Genomic DNA, 18,245 nt, shown 5'->3' on the forward strand with positions numbered 1-18,245 from the left:
TTTTCCCCGCCCCCGCTGCTCCCGCCTGCTCTCGTCCACTTTACAGGCGAGGCGCAGTTCATCTCGAACGAGCCTAATATTTACTGTCTATGATCTCACAGCAGTTGCACACTGTTTCCCATCGCTGCACACCGTTCTGAGATTGAACGTGCTCTCTCTCTTTCTCTCTCTCTATCTCTCTCCGTGGGGTAAAAATCAAGCTGTTCCACCTAGCGCACCCCCTAGAGGCCTGGAGAACTTCAGTTGTGTAATCTAGATGTAGCATTTTTTTGTTGCATCGGTTTTTGGGGATTGTGCTTTTCATTTTGCATCCTTTCTGTGTTCGCAGCACCTTTTGTGTATTTGCAGTGTGTTTGCTAAATGCTGTGCATGTGTTGTCAAATTAATGAAGATGTTTTCTTAATTTGCGTGTGTATTTGCAAGTTGCACGCCATTTGCCACTGTTGGCCACCGTATTATCCCCTCTGTTTAATTGCTAAACCTAAAACTATACTCTACCAAGTAAGGTTTCATTTATCTTTCTTTTTTATTGATTTTGTAATCTAACAAAACCCCTGCTTGAAAAACCAATCTCGTGGAGTGACATTATAAATATTGAACATGCCCGATGAAAACCATGGGTACTGTTAGCCTCATATGCAAAAATGGCAAGGACATGAATCCAAAACTGTACATGTTTGTTTGCTTGCTTCTTTAGTGAACCTAAAGCTCCAGGCTAGCATTCCCAAATGTCCCTATCCACTATCTGACACATACACAAGCACACACACTGACATTATACCAGCCAATTTACAGCCCAGTGGATCTCCAGATTGTGTTTGCACCAAAGTCCAATTGGCTCCTCTCCAAAGCGCTACTGAACATATTCCCTTGCTCTGTTTTCTTTATCATCCTATCAAGATATTTCCCCTGATGGCCAGCCTGTTGCAGGTGGGAGAGAGAAATTGTATGTCGGGATAATGAACTCACACCTTCCTCCTTCTCTGCCAAGCTCTCTTTGAACTCAAGCAATTGTATATATGTTCTATCTTCCGTGTGTGTGTGTGTGTGTGTGTGTGTGTGCGCACGTGCATCTTCATCAGGCTTGAAGCCAATGCTTCATTTGTGAAAAAGCCTGATTTGGGGAACAACCGGGATCCATATCTGATAATCCATTAATTGAAATTTTGGTTTTGCGATGAGAAAGAGAGGAGGACAAAGATAGAGTGTTAAGACTGGGTAGGTTGTTAAAGTGGGCGGGCAGAATGATCAATAGCAGTTAGGGAAGTGTGTGTTGTGTCAATCTAACAGCTTGTTCTTGTTCTAAGGGGACAAACCCCAGACGTGAAAACTGCTTGGTAGAGCCAGAACCAGATTGACGTTCCACTTTATTGAGATTTAGTGAGTCTGCATGGATTTGAACGATCCTCAGCGTAGTCTGTCAGTTGTCATGATAATGAATTGAAGATGACAGGTTCAGTGACACACTTTGCTGCTCACTGACAGAGGCGGCCAAACTTTATGACAAGGGCAGCCAAGGGATCTAAATATGACAATATCGGTGGGCCACGATCACGATTAGAAAGAAAAAAGACTGATGGTTATGATGTTTCCCAACATCTGGATGCACTTTTGATGAGGGTTATTTCAAAGTTTCTGCTGAAATACAAAATAACCTTGACTTAAATTAAATACAGTATTATAATAACCTTAATAATGCATTTTATTTATAGACACTTTTCAAAGCAACAATATACCAATACATCATTAAATCCAGAGATAGCAAAAGTCCTCACTTCCAGTAGAAGTACAGATAATTGTGTTAAAAAATACTCTGGTAAAAGTGGAAGTACTAATTTAACTTCTTTCCTCAAGTAAAATTAACAAAGTACAGGCTTGGAAATTTACTTAAAGTATAAAAGTAAAATTAGCCTTGTTAATGACAAAGCTCCCTGGACCAGACAGATGCTACTAGAGTGACACTGAGAGGCTTTTTATCCTTTATATGTCATTGGCACATGTCTGCCAATAGGCCTAAAACATAGATATAAAATATAGCTTATTTATTGTGACAGAGACTGGGACTCTAGGTGAATAAGATTCTGACCGAGTAGCAAGGTATGAATTCAAGTGTGATTTTGTGAGAAGTCTGTGTATATTCCCATCCAATTAGATTCAATTTGGTACATATGACGCAAAAATAATAACTTACTCCAGTGAAATAATTTAAAACGTAGTGAGCACTAGATTAGGACTGGATTTAGAGCTGATTCTGGTTTCCAACTTCCCCGCAGGTGTGTGTGTTAAAACAGGGACGGAGACAACTTCTTTCTGTTGATGCTTTATTACAATCAAGTATCAGTATAAACATGGGGGGGGGGTGTTAGCTCTGCTATGGCTGTTTGTGTGGTGATAAAAGAAATAAACAACATTGTAAAGGCTACCATACACAATACATAGGAATCGTACACTGAATAATGAAACAATGAACCCACTATTAATTACATTATCTTAATGAGCAAGGAAGTTCAACAATCGGCATTATATTGAATCAACAGCCAGGTGCAGCCTAGCCAACAGGGGAAGAACACAAACAAGCTATCTTTTAAATTTGCAATAACTATAGACCATTGCAACAACAGGCCTAAACAAACTGACAACATTATAACGTCATGTGACTTACAGTTCTAAAGGACATGTAATCATGTAAATAATGCAACCCTGTCTTAGCTGCCTCGCCCCATTCACAGCCCGCACGCCAAGCTAGGACGTCTAGGACAGTAGTTTAACTTACGCATCTCTTCTTGAGACAAAAAACGTATATACACTGTGAAAAAGCCCGGTCTCGGGAGACAACAGAAGGGTCGTCAACGTCAACCAAAAACTAGAGGCACAGGCTGTGCACCAAAACACAACAAACCAGTACAGCCAATCACCAACAAGATGGTTAGGGATGGGGGGGGGGGGGGGTTAGTGACAGTTAATCAGTTAGTCATGACAGTTAAAGAAAAAATGGCAGGGGCCAGCTTGCTCTTTTTTGTTTGGAATTTACTCGGAACGTCAAGAGAAGTGACCATGCAGGAACTCACAGTGCACCTTTAGTGCTTTTGAAATGTAAACGGGTCTTTAGTTTTCTTTTTTGTTGTTTCTATTATCTGTGACACATCATCGAGCCAGGTGGACTCAGTTACTACACTTAAACCCAAGTGTTTTGACCCTCTGAACACTGTTCTGCTTGCCAAGCCTCCTTGACTGTGTTGCAGAAAAGCGGTACTCTAATCGTGTTATTTTTCTAGCAAATGCTCAAAAAAGTACAGTTTAACAGGGAGTGTGTGACAGTGTTGTTTGTCCAGTGATTTCACAACTCGCGTCTTTAAATGTCCATTGGCTTGCAGTCTTGGACATGTCACTTTTCCACAGAAGTGATCAGCTGAAAAAGAGTAATACTGACAGGTTCCAGACTGCATATGAATAAGCAAAGAGTTGAGGATGATTTATAGATAATGAGTTTTATTTTAAATCCAACAAAGATACACGCATGGACACTAAGAGATGAGAGGAAATCGGGTGCTCGCTGGGCCATTGTCAATGCCACCGTGGGGAATATTATTCCACTGTCAAGCTTAACAGCTGACCAAAACTATGTCTCGCTGTTATCTCAAAACCAAGAGTGCCCCCCTTTGAGTCTGCATAGGGGGCCGTGGTGGGCTACAGGTTAAGAAGCAAGCTTGAGACCGGGAGGTCGTCTTTTCAATTTGAAGACGGACAGGATAAGAACCATTTAGGTTTGACACACACACACACACACATTCCCTCAGTGGTGCCCTTGAGCAATGCCCCTTAACTGCTCAGTGGCCAGCAAATCAGACTGCAGTTGTACTGGGCAGTCTCCAGGTATGAATGTGTAACTGTGTGAATGTGTCCTCGATTGACTTGGATAAATAAAGGTTTAAAAAAAAATAACCACTGCTGTTTGTGTCTCGTGTGAAATGTTTACATATGCAAGTTAACTAGTAAATAAACTTACGTGCGTGACGTAGTTATGTACGTAACTTAAGTAATGTAACAAATGTTCCTCATTTTAACCCAAACCAAGACCGTTGCCAAAACATAATCAATTGATTTTTGTTTTCTCAAGTGTACATTGTGTAATTAAATGTGATTTAGTTATTATTCATGGTATTCAAGTTTGTTTTAGACAGAGTAAAAATGTTCTGCATGTTGACTAATAAAAGGTGATTTTTGGTGATGTGTTGTCAAGGTGATCAGCGTGGTCACTAGTTTCTGGAACATTTCTCTTAGCAAGTTAAGCTGCCTTAACCCTCACGATGTCCTCATGTTGTCCTATATCAATGTTCTTTGTATTTCCCCCAAAATAACATGAGTGATGCCCCACAACGCTCTTTGGCAAGTACAAATCTCTACTTTCTGTTACGTGGAAGGAAGGACCCAAAAGCAGAGCAGTAGGCGGGAGGTGGGAGCTTCAAAAAGGATTTGCACAGTCCAACAAACATAGGAAGCAAAAGGGCAAAATCCAAAAAGGCAAAACATGGGCTAGGTCCGGGGGGAAAAGGAAGGGCAAAAAAACAGCAAGAGGGAAAACTACACAAAGACACTCACTGGGAAGCTCAGGAAAATGGACTGGAACACACAGACTGGGAAAAACTGAAAGGACAAAAGGATCTGACAACAGACAAAGGGAACACAGAGGTTAAATGCAAGAGGTAACGAAGTAACGAGGAACAGGTGAGACGTCAGGTGAATCACATTAGGACTACATAAGACTAGACCACCCAAACCATCACATTTTCATTCATTTTGGGGCGTCTTATTCAATTTTACAGCATTTGAAAAAACTAATTGAAGTGTTTTTAAAACAGTATTAAGTAAAAGTTGACATATTCCAGTCTGTGATTATCCATAAACATCCATTCCTTTATTTTTAGTCTGAATAATTCCTGATTTCTACTTTTCTAACTCGAACATTAGGTATAATTTCCTTATTTATCGACCATAAATTCCAAAAAATAACTGTAAAATCGAGTTAAAAACTAGTGTTGAAAACTTCAAAAAAGTGACACACATAGAAAAAAAGGGAGTGGGTGTTGCAAAAAGGGACAAACATGTACGAAAAAGTTAAAAACATTGATAAAAAAGCATCAACAAAAGTGTTGATTTTCAATTTTGACGGGAAGACAACACAAGGGTTAAAGAAGTTAAATTACTGCAGCTCGCTTGTGGATTTTATGTACTTCAAGTGGAGAGAAAAAAAATATCAAGGTAAGCCAAGGCCTTGAGCTGCATTATACAACATTCACTTATTTAAAGTAATGGTGACACTTTATAATAACCAGGACTAATAAATGGTAAATGGATACTTAATTAAAGGTGCTCTAATGTTTTTAAGGCTACATTTTTTTGTCATATACAGCAAACATCTTGACTGTCTGTACCCTGAACACAGCATATAACCGACAAGAAGTATTTGGGGTCAGGGGTGGGGGTGGGGGTGGGGGAGTCAGTTTACGGAAGAGTGGGGGAGGGTCCAGGACGAGGAGGGGGGAGGGCCGAGCTGACGTCGAACAAGAACTGACGTCACCCAACATCACAAAATGATAATTGAAAATGTTTACTAATTATTAGTTCTGATTTTTTTGATTGATTTTTTTGACGTGACGTTCAATGAAAAGCGCAATAAGATAACTTTTGCTGTGATTTGGCACCATATAAATAAAATCAACGTTATTATCGCTTTTTCTGACATTTCTGTCACTTTTTTAATGTTGTCGGTGCTTTTTTCGATGTTTTTGCCAGCTTTTGTGATACTTTTACTGTTGACATTCTCCGCGCTTATTTCGATGGCTCATTTTATGTGCCAAAAAAAAATGGGGTCAAATTTGACCCAGGACAACATGAGGGTTAAAAGTTCCTGGTTGTTCCCATCAAAACATTTTATACCTTATATTGACTTTTGGTAATGATTTAGAAATCATTTCTGAACCGTCAGCAAACATCATATGGTAAAGTTATCCTATCATAAAGTTGCATCTGTAATACTACCTCGTTAATGGTTAATAAAGACTTTGTAAAGCAATCATAAACATTATTTAGATATCACTTATGAGTGCTCAAATAATAAAATCAATCATCTCATTTATAAATCACCCAAAAAAGATCTAACAGGGCCAAATTAACTTTACTTGATGCTTTAAAAAACATTTTTTAATAAGGATCAGTTGCAACTTTATAATATCCATTCCAAAAATATTTATAGACAGTTTAGAAAACAATGATTAGGCGCTGATAAAGCATTAACTATCTAGCTGAAGTTATAAACGTATTATTGTATATGAAACTAAACTTATAATGAATGATTAGCATTTATTACTGATGGTTATTATAAAGTGTTACCAAAGGAATTGGTTTTGTATGACTTCATTAGACGGATGCCTAAGGTGTTAATTTATGGCATAATGATGCGATTTAAGTCAAGGTAATGGCATAATCTACACACACACACACATCATTCTCTGAGTTGCATTATTGGACAACCTAGATGGTTTCCTAATTGCAATTATCCCTTGACATCAAAATGGATTGTACTCACATCCGACACACTGCAGACTGAACTCACCGTCCTGATTTTAAATGGTATGCTAAACACCGATGGAAATTCAGTCCCACAGAAAGCATAGCTTTGACTAAATGAACGCAGTTTTGGTGCAAAGCCTGAAACTTGTGTTATCCAAGGACTGCTGATTTAAAACTTTTAAAAAACTGCACAGGTTGCAGTGTTTTAGTGAGTAGGAGTTCAAACCGCACACAAGTACAAAAAGCACTCAGAAGATGGCGGCTAGACTGGTGCTTTGGATGAGATCAGGCCCATGCAGCTCGCTTTGGATCCACAGTCTCAGAGCAGTCTCTTTATTAGCAGATTCACATGGAAAAAGTTGTATTTCTTATACGTGTGGGGAGGAAATATTGGAAAGTGAAATCTGATGTATGAAACTGAATATCCGTTATATTAAATTTGAGACTGTTCTTTATTTTGTTGTGGACCTGCCTGCAACTTTCACAGACCCCTGGAGACCAAAACCTCCATAACAGAAAACAGTGGGTGATGAACACTTTCAAATAGGGCATTTTTCTGTGACATGAAGGCATCTCTGGAGTCCTTTGCCTGGAGCTGAAGTCTTTATTTTCCCTTTGCCCCTCTGGAGGCGTTTTAAAATGATCGATTTCCACATCATTTTAATCCAATGGACTCGCGTGTTATTGGAAAGAGGCGTGATGGATCTGGACGTGCAGGGCTGGACATTGATCACTGGGAGATGGGAGGTCGGGATGTTTCCCTGAGGATCGCCCTGACACACACATACACACACACACACACACACACACACACACACACACACACACACACACACACAAACACACAATTACGCGCTTTTGGCTGTGTCCGTGTGGGTGTTTGTGCGCGCGCACGAGTTGATTTGACTAGCAGCTCCATATGCTGAGAAGTTCATTTCCGAAGAGAAACTGTTACGGCTGCATCACTCTGTTACAGATGCATTGGGCAGGAGGATTTGGCAATGCATGCGTAAATCTGTCGGTTCTGTGTCAGATCCCCGTGATAAACCACGTCTCGCCACATGTGAGTGGCAAAGAAGACTGATGTCCTTATAATAAGAGGTCTGATCCATGTCAACGGCAAGTCGGCGTATGGCTGCGCGCAGTTCGCTGCAGCTCAAACGCAGTCGGGATTAAGCGTGAACCCGGCGTGAGATCGGTCGGAAACAACGCACAAAAAAAGAGAGCGAGGAAGGCAACGGAGGTAAGCGCGCACTCGAGCTGTAAGAAGCATTTTTTTTCCTTCCTAGGACGCGCACAGACAGGCAGCGCTGCTGGTGAGACAGCAGACAGGGGGAGAGCAGGAGAGGAGGAGGACGCACAAACACAGAGATAAAGTTCTCCTGCATCGAGATGAAGTATGGCGCCAACAGATATCTGCGTCCCCGTGTAATGGAAGTTTTGGATCATAAAGGGGAAGAGGAGTAATACCCCCAAGGAACAGGTGCACCCATCTATTTCGGAGTGGCATGAGCGTTTCAGTGCAGTGGAGCCAATGACATATCCAGTCATGATTTGGGTCGCGTTATTACCTTTTTTTGTTACGTGCGCACACGGGAACAGGACCCTGGAGCAGGTGCCGTTTTTTCACGGGCATGTATTTGAAAACTCGTCTCCCGGGTCCCGGGTCAACGGACTGAGCGTCCCGTTAAAGCGGCTTAACTCGCAGAGGCAGTGCGGTACCGGGGAATCTGCAGCGCACTTTAAACTCCTGGGACACGGTAGCGAGAATTTCCGTGTCTTCGCGCACCACAAACGGGGCCAAATTTTATTGAAGACTTCTGGGGTTCTGGACCGGGAGGAGCGGGATGAATACGCACTAAGTCTGGGTTTGTGTTGCGGGCAATGCGCGGGGCTCCCCCGTGAAGTGGGAGAGGAGTCTCCGGTTGTCGCTGAAGTGGCGTCCATCAAGGTGGACGTCCTGGACACCAACGACCACCAGCCCACCTTCCCAGGTGCAGATGTGAAACTGAGCCTGGATGATGCCACCGCGCTGCGCACGGCGATCTACAAAGTGACCGCGCGGGACAATGACAGCGGCAAGAATGCGCAGCTCATCTACTTCGCCTTGCCCAAAAATGGGAGTTTTTACGTGGTGCCCAAAACCGGAGACATCCTCCTGGTGGACTCTATCCTCGGTCTGGAGGATCCAATTAAGTTTCAAGTGTTCGCCCGGGACCGCGGGTGGCCACCTCGCACGAGCCAGAGCATAGCAGTTGAGATCAATCCACGGCAATGGCCCGTGGCCCCTTTGATCAACACCAAACCGGTGGAATGGAAAGCTAAATCACAATTAAAAGTCCCAGCGCGAAGGTCCAGGTCAGTGATGGAATCAGACAGCCCCGTTTTCATCAACGTGTCCGAGGATGCAGGGATCGGTTCAGTGGTGATGAACCTGAACCCGGTGAGGTTTCTGTCGGCAACATTTGAGTTGGTGGAGCCCGACGTGGAGAGCTCGCCTGTCAGCGTGAGCCGGGACAGCGGGGATATAGTTATATCACGGAGACTGGACCGAGAAACCGAGCCTCTGGTGGAGATCAGCGTCAAAGTTCAGGATAAAAGAGGTGAGTGTGAGTGAAAGAGCGACCCAGTGTGTGTGTGTGTGTGTGTGTGTGTGTGAGTGTGAGAAAGTGAGAAACAACCTTGAACATGACGGTTTGTGCGCACATTTGTTGAGCAATATACACAAATCATATGTGTCATTTAGTTGAATGTGTCACATTGTGATGTGTGCGTAAATACGCAAGAAGAGCCTAAACTTGATGATATTGTGATGTGATACAACCCGGATTGTCTTCCCTCGAACTTTTTCCCAGGGTTCCATTGCTGCCTGAACCCTAGAATGGAATCCACTGGAAACATATGTATATTTTTGGTAGTAACCCCATAGATCTGTTTCAGAAACTTGATTAATCACTGTGGAAACGTGTGTTTGAAACAATTTTGAAGCAGGGTCGGTAGGCCTCTGAGGTCAGGGTCTTGGTGAAAGGTTTCGGGGGTGTGAGCAGGCCCGCTGTGGGTTTAGATGACAGCTGTTCCCTAGCCCCAAACCCAGGTAGGGCCCATGCAAAGTTCAAGGGCACTGATGGTTGCATTCCGATAGTTTGCAATCTCAACATATGTGTATTTTATCTTTTTTTCCCCTCTTATTTCACTACTACTTGTATTGCTCTTAACAGTTGTCCTTTCCTATCTTTTTGCTATTTGCACATCGTTGTTTTACCTTGTAACCTGTTTCTTTTGTTAATCATCTTGATTCTGTGCTGTGCCCTGTTTTGTGCTAAGTAGTGCTCTATGTGAAGCTATGCCCGGTTTGTGTTGTCTTTCTCTCTTTGTATATTTGTAAATTTAAAAAAAAGCCTTTTTAACACTGTCGCTAAGGGATTACACAGGAAAAGTACAATTTCTGCTTAATCTGACATTTTTAACCCATGTATAATCATGCATTTTTTTAATTTGCACTTTCCCCTTATTAAATACACGTGGACTAAATTTAATTGAATTAGCTGGTGTGATTGAGGGGCCCAGTTAGAAGAAGGAAAAATTGTCCTCTGAGTCCATATTCCTCATGGCTGGACTGGAGACAGAGTGACAACTCCACACATACAGTACAGGTCAAGGCCAGCTCTGAAGGGGCTCTAACCAGGAATCCTATTGCTGTGGTGAGTGAGTGCTAACCACTGAAGTACCAGGCAGACTCACGTCCACCCATTAACCAGTTACAATCCTGCAAAACAGGAAAGATTAGGCTAAGCGGTATCAGAGCGCCGGATGTTCACAACAGAGGTTAAACTGAGTGACGCTTATCAGTGTTGATGAGGATTCGTGTGCTTGGATAATTAGGACAGAGTGAATGTGTCGGCAGCAACAGATGTTGGGATGTCAGGGTAGAAGCGTGGCGCGCAAGGGCCACCATACCAACAGGTTAATTATCACCCGCGGATAAAAAGCACCAAGCAGAGAGACAGTGAGTTAACATGCAGCCAGATCCACATTAAGCAATGCATGTGTTAGGGGCTGAAACACTGGGATAATTTACTGTGAAACTGAGCTCTTCAGACTAGACAATAGAGTGCAAAAACAATATGAATGAGTTTGCACTTGGTTCTATATATATATATATATATATATATATATATATATATAAGCTGTTCTTAACTGGACTGGAAAAGCAGTTCTGCAGCTTGTTCCATTAAGACCGGGTAACCTCATTTTCCCGGGGGAGTGACCTAATCAATATGACCTATTGGTCTCGGTAATGTGAACTGTCCTGATGCAGCGAAGAAGCTGAGCTTGCTCTCGGCACACAATGCTAATTCGCACTGCCAGTAACAATGTTGGCTATTTGTCCCAATCATTTCCTTCAACACATGATGAAATTGATGGAAAACGATACATTTTCAGTGTTGAATGTAACACTTTACTGTTGCAGAATCACGGCATCCTCTGAGAGTTCCTTTATCGAGCATCAGAAGGCTAATGTTCAGCTGCTGTTTGATTTTAAGGAGGCCCTCAGATGTCTCCAAAACCTTTTTTACATTTTTTATTTCAAGTAGAACATCTTTTTTCAAGCAAAACAAAAATGAGTTAGTGGATCATGTTTTTCCCTGAACGCTATCAAAAGTTAAACTAGTCTCATCTTTTCTGACAGCATTTTTTATTATATTTTTCTTACAAATTAACAGTCATGAAACACAGGAGACGTCTTAAAAAATACCATATATTGGTGGAGGGGGAACAAAACAAAACATGGCTATTGTGAAATTTAACAAGATGTAAATAGACTGTAGCAGCCTGGTCTCAAAGAATTCCTTGAAATGATCATGAACTGTTACCAGCGCCGTTCGTGGTGGTGGCACGGAATGTGTGAAAATTCCGTGTGGTCACCATGGGAAACAACTCCAAAGTAAAGTCAATGAGAAGGTGACGTAGTATTAAGAGCGACAACGGTCGCCCGAAACTTGACGTTAGGAGGTTGGTCGGGGAAAATGGCTAGGTCAAACAACACGGGACTTTAACCCAGGAGACCGGGGATTGTGTCCTGTGTGTCATGATTCCTAAACCTAACCTTCCTGCTCTTTTCCTAAACTAAACCGTTGTTCTTTTCCTATACCCAACAATCCCATTCTTTTCCTAAATCCAACCATCCCGTTTTTTACCTAAACTAACCCGTTTTTCTTTTCCTAAACTAAACCGTTGTTCTTTTCCTAAACCCAACCCTCCCGTTCTTTTCCTAAACTAACCCGTTGTTCTTTTCCTATACCCAACAAGCCCATTCTTTTCCTAAATCCAACCATCCCGTTCTTTACCTAAACTAATCCGTTGTTCTTTTCCTAAACTAGCCCGTTGTTCTCTTCCTAAACCCAACCATCCCGTTATTTTCTTAAACTAACCCATTGTTCTTTTCCTAAACCCAACCGTCCCATTCTTTTCCTAAATTCAACCATCCCGTTCTTTACCTAAACTACCCCGTTGTTGTTTTCCTAAACTAAACCGTTGTTCTTTTCCTTAACCAAACCGTCCCATTATTTTCCTAAACCCAACAATCGTATTCTTTTCAAAAAATCAACCATCCCGTTCTTTTTCTAAACTAACCTGTTGTTCTTTTCCTAAACCAAACCGTCCCAATTATTTCTAAATTAACCCGTTGTTCTTTTCCTTAACCAAACCGTCCCAATTTTTCCTAAAGTAACCCGTTGTTCCTTTCCTAAACCCAACAATCCCATTCTTTTCCAAAAATCAACCATCCTGTTCTTTTTCTAAACTAACCCGTTGTTCTTTTTCTAAATTAACCCGTTGTTCTTTTCCTAAACCAAACCGTTCCAACTTTTTCCTAAACTAAGCCGCTGTTCTCTGCCTAAACCCAACCGTCCCGTTCTTTTCCTAAACCCAACCCGTCCACTGTACACGGCCGTCCCATTCTTCTTTTCCCACCCACAACCCTATCCTTAACTTAAAGAAGAATTCCGGCCCATTTTTATGTTAATCTTGATATCTATAAATATGCGAGAACTTTCAATTGAAAACCCCCCAACCTGAATGGGTGCAGGCAACACGGAGCAGCTGCAGCTATGTGTACAAGCTTCCACTGAGCTAAAACGGCAGTTAATGGGGCAAGTTTTAGCGTGCCTTTGTGCCTCTTAACAGACACACAATCCAATTATTATGTCTGTACAACATGAACAGGGCCCTTAGGTAAAACAAAGATGCGTTTTCAACTCAGACATTATTTTTAATTCACCTACCCTGTCTAGGTCTTGCTGGTGAGTAGCTTGCTTACCTGGTTATCTGCTAGAGCTAGCTATTAGCTGCTAGCTGTCAGCTGCCCGTTAACTGCCGGTTTAGCTCAGTGGAAGCTTGTACACATAGCTGCAGCTACTCCGTGTTGCCTGCACTGATTTAGGTCAGTTTTTTTTCAATAGTACTCAACAGTAATTGCGTATTTATATCAATCAAGATAAACTCAAAAATTGTCCCGAAATCTCCTTTAAGGGGCCATGTTTATTTCACGAAATTCTCCTGTAGGCCCATCATGAAATTTTTGGCAATTCCATCATGTTCATTTCACAGAATTCAGTGAGATCAGGTTGAAATATAGAGATGACATGAGAGGCAGTGACAGGAGTGTCAAGTGCATTTTTATGCATTAAAGTTCAGTGCAGAGAAAGTGCATTTTAATCTATTTAAATCCAATAATTTCAATAAGGATGAGTCAGATATGAAGTGTAAATTGGCTTAATGTGTTTGAAGATTACAGACACATTGTTGCTGATGTGGCCAAATCCCTTTGCGACCAGTGCTGGTTTTGATGATATTTAGTCTTTAATAAGTCATGGATGCATCTACATCTGAACTGTCATGTCTCATGTCTAAAAGAATGAGACGTGTAAAGAGCAGGATCAGCGTTAATGTCTCCTAAATGGATAGGTTTACAACAACACACGTTTTATGTGTTCACGTGTTTGACAAGAGGGGAAGATTGTGGCACTGGATTAAAATACATATCCATGACCTTACTATTTACTGTGCCACGCTGAAAGGCGGCAAGATTTCATTTCCAAGCTTAGCAGCAGACGGCAAGGGGCGAGCCCGGCTCATCTCGGTGTATTGAGCGCGAGGAACGCTGCATCCGTTCGGTTGTTGGTGGCTCTGTTGAAGTCTTTTAATCCGTTTGGAGTGTAAAGTCCTGCTGGATCCTCGACCTCCCTCCATCTGCTCGCATTATGCTTGTAATCCCATCTCATTCCCTCTCAGTCTCTCTGTCTCTCCCTCTTGCTCTCTTACTTTCTCGCTCTTATTTTCACTCTCACTCCAGGGATTTAGTTGGAGTGGAGGCACAGTTTTAGACAGCGTGGGCCAGCCTCTTACATGATTCTTCAAGGGACGGTTGTGTGTGTGTTTGTGTTTGTCTGAAAGTGATATCAGTATATATGATCAATGTACTATTACATTTTAGAGTTAGGAGTTGTGTTTTGAGGGTACGAGTTAGGAATGGATTTAGGCACAAAGTAGTTTTGGCTCAGATGCGGGTAAATCTCAGAGGAATAAATACTTACACGCAGGAAGTGACAAAAACACGTTTGCCTGTGTGGACAAATAAATGTCACCCAGGTTTTTTTACTTTCTATTCTTCTCACCAGGGGGTATTTTTGATGCACAGCATTCAAAACAAGTACTATTCCCTGCTGGTTTTATTTCCACTAACATAAATCTGTCTATGTGTGCACGTCTTGCCTCTGATATCCGAATCCATTGAGTAATAATAAAAAAGCACCAAGTGAATGTAACCTCCAGCTCCCGCTCTTATTTTGTATTTTGTTTCTTTTCATGGATTTCTTGATCTATTTTGATAGTCACATTATGTCTGCGTGTCCACTTGTCTCCCCGTCTTTGTTTGTTTTCCTACCGTAGTGATTACCTGTCCCCGCTATAATGTGTATCACCAGTTGTCTTCCCCAGTCCCAGTGAATATATACTCCCCTTGTTCACTCACCTGTTGCCAGATTGTTGTAGTACCTCGTGTGTCAGGCTTTCTAGCGGTTTTCCCTGTGTGTATTTGTTTCCAGTGTCACCAGACTCTTTTTCTTTTTAACCTTAGACCACGTCTACTGGCTGACGATTTTGTACCGTTGCTACATGGTTTGCAGAAAGATAAACATACTTATTGTTTTACTCTGTGTCCTGAGTTTTGAGTGTGAGTCGGCCATTGTACCCTGACAGTGAGTACTCTATTAATTTCCCCCAAAGATTCTTCATCCCCTCTAAAACCAGCCGGTCTGACACTGTTCTTTGACTGCAGTGGCTCCCTGTTGACACAATGATCAATGGATTTATCCATTTAGCTAATTAGTAAAAACATTAATTTGCTCCGTCAAGCACTAGTTCTTTGTCAGAGCTTTCCTTTTAAAAAAAAGCCACAGTCACATTTGCGCTTTCTTTTTAAACTTATATTTTTAGTCAAGGTAGAACCCCCCTCACTTTAATCATTTCTAGCCGGCTAACACTGTATCAAATAGACAAGAGAGTACTGTAATCCTTTTAGCTAATTATTATAATGATTTTTTATTTTCTTTATTCTTCTCTGGCAGCCTTTATGAAAGTAGACCCACATAACGTTAAAAAATAGATTGTATCCAAACCAATTATCCATTTGTTACTTGACATACTCAGATGAAAGGAACAACGCAACAGGTACTCCATTTGACTCTCGCCACATGAGTCATACATGCTTTTTTGTTATAAACCCTGAAAAGCCTGGTACATGTTTGACTAGAGATGGGAGTCAAACCTCAACCTTTTCGGTGCAGACTAGAATGTGACAAAGTATCAAAAACTGTTAAAGTGCTCATATTATGCTAATTTTTTAAATTCATAATTGTATTTAGAGGTTGGAGCAGAACAGGTTAACATGGCTTCATTTTCAAAAAACACCATATATAGGCTGCAGCTTTTCTTTTCACCCTGTGTGTTGAGCTCTCTGTTTTAGCTCCAGAGTGAGGCATCACACTTCTGTACCATATAGTTACCTAGGTACTTATATGGTATGGTACCTTACCTATGGTACCAACAGTACCTAGGTGAGGACTACTAGCCAGTCAGAAGCAGAGTATGAGGGTGTTTCCTGACAGTAACTAGGTAAGGACTACTAGCCAGTCAGAAGCAGAGTATGAGGGCGTGCCCAGACAGTACCTAGGTAAGGACTACTAGCCAGTCAGAAGCAGAGTATGAGGGCGTGCCCAGACAGTACTTGGGTAAGGACTACTAGCCAGTCAGAAGCAGAGTAAGAGGATGTTCCCTGACAGTATCTAGGTAAGGACTACTAGCCAGTCAGAAGCAGAGTATGAGGGCCCTGACAGTACTTAGGTAAGGACTACTAGCCAGTTAGAAACAGAGTATGAGAGAATGCCATGCTAGCAGCTAGACGAGCATTATAACATGTGTGACACATAGTCTTCATGGCTGTGGTTGCACCGGGCCGCGTCCGAATGTGTAACTGTGAATGGGATCAAGGCATTCCTGCGAAAGAGAGGCTGCCTCTCATTGAATAAAAAAAAAATAATCTGTTTGTACCAAAGTGCTGCAGTATTAATACACAGCCATGTGACACATCTTAGCATCACTCACAGATGTCTAACACTTCTTTCCCTTTGCAAGTTATGTGACGTGTATTTTGAAATCCAGTTCCAGACTGCAACATCAGCCCCTGCTTTGCCAACATCAGTTTAGTGAAAGGTTCAATTTTTCTTCTGTCATCTTAAATGATTTCCTCTTACTGTAATGCCAAGTCTAGAGATGTGTTTCCACCTGTATATGTGAAAGAGAATCCTTTGCGCCATTTTAGCAGAGCTTTCTGACTTCCTGGTGCAGAACGAATGAGCTTGGGATCTGTAAAGCATAGGAAAGTTGCTTGGCAATCTTCAAAATGGTTTACGCTTTAATTTGTATATGTTTATGTGTCTTTAAATCTGCTGTCACACTACTTCAAAGCTACCATGGTAATTATGTTTCTTGTTTTCTTAAATATTCAGTTTAGTAACTTTTACAAAACCCAGTAGGAGAAACTTCTTCTTTATAAATAGTTTGTGAACTTTAGAACATTTGTGTAAATAGTGGTTTATGGTGGAATAATCACCAGGATTAAGTTACTTGAGCTGTGACATTATTTGTTTTTGTAGAAGTTAGATCAGTCATTGGTTTGACAGAATTATTACTAAGATGATAAAAAAATATCAGGATGTCGGGCCAGCACTTTGTTGACAAGAGTCTACGCCGATCTGTGTGTACGTGGGTGTGTGGGTGTGTGTGTGTGTGTGTGTGTGTGCGTGTGTGCATGCGTGCATCCGTGGGCATGTGTGTGGGATTTTGGTTAATGAAGAATCACAGATGGCTTTAATCCCAACAACTGTCAGTTGATCTCACATGTTTTTGCCTCATCCAAGTGAACCAAGTGCATGCCGAATTTTTCGAAATGAACTGTTTTAAGGCTGCATTATTTCCCATTTCAAACACACTGATACACACGCACATACAGGGCATACTATACATCGACGTACAATATATCACATTGTGCTTTTTGTGAGTTCTGCGTTGCCAAATCACCATTCCATATCCAGACAGATGGCAGTGAGGGGAGCCTGTTAGCTGCATATGTTATTTGTCTTTTGTTTATCGAGATGAAACAGAGTCTGAATCCATTTGTTCCTTCAAAGAGCATAGATAGCACTTATTTGGTCTTCTCCGCATACACAATGAGTACACATGGATGGTTAACCGCATTAACCCACACAAACCCAATGTTAAGACACTTGAATGTTTTTTTGGCTCATTTCATTGCATTTTTCTTTTTCTGTCTTACAAAAACAGAACAAATACACGCAGACACACACGCAGGCACAATCCTCAGCTCATTCTCCAGAGAGACTGTGGTTTTTGCATCTCACGGCAGACTTTCACCGACTCCCAAACTGCTAGCTAGCTTTTCACCTTTACACTCGTCAGTGCCCCTTTTTTTCATCGCTTTAGCAGCTTTCATGTAAATGGTTCAAAAGAAACATCACGTGTTAAGTCTGCTCCCACTATCACTGCAATGATGTAGCTTCCGGAGGCATTTTTGAGTGTTCTTTTCATTTGCTTTAACAGAAAGTTTGCTTTTATGCGCTAATGCTTGGTGACTGCAAGACTTTTCACCAATGGTTTGCCAACTCCAGTTTATTTCTATAAATCCCAATTCTCAACTTCAGAAACTCTTAAATGTGCTGTGGAATTGTTATGGCCAAGGTATCTGGTCCAAGACAGCTACTGTATGATCTGCTTAGAAAACACTTTTGGTAACAGTAAATGGTAACACTTTACAATAAGGTACACAAAAAAGGGTAGTCATTGATTAGTTAATGTTTTTAAAAGAGTAATGAATGATTAGTTACTCTTTTTCAAAGGGTAGTTACCCTTTTTCAGAAGGGTAAGAAGTTGACATAGCGGATACACGCGTGGGCTTTACTCAGTCTGCATGCTGAATGGGGTGTGACTATTCACTGGTCTCACGATTCGATTGCAATTTTCCAGTTTGGATCCGAATCAATATCCCGATGCATCACCAAGCGTCACCTCCTCAGAATTATTATGTATTAATTAACACA

General features: G+C 41.5%; 1 protein-coding gene across 1 annotated transcript in view; it reads left to right on the forward strand.

The window, feature by feature from the left end:
* The first annotated feature begins 7,522 nt into the window (after window positions 1-7,522).
* Window positions 7,523-18,245, forward strand: part of si:ch211-186j3.6 (neural-cadherin) — a 302,735-nt gene continuing 292,012 nt past the window's right edge. The window contains exon 1 of the mRNA XM_034874840.1: window positions 7,523-9,173. Within this exon, the coding sequence (XP_034730731.1) occupies window positions 8,105-9,173 (1,069 nt within the window). The 5' untranslated portion in view covers window positions 7,523-8,104. The remainder of the gene's footprint in view (window positions 9,174-18,245) is intronic.

This window comes from Etheostoma cragini, chromosome 1, assembly GCF_013103735.1.
Source record: "Etheostoma cragini isolate CJK2018 chromosome 1, CSU_Ecrag_1.0, whole genome shotgun sequence".
Classification (NCBI taxonomy): Eukaryota; Metazoa; Chordata; class Actinopteri; order Perciformes; family Percidae; genus Etheostoma; species Etheostoma cragini.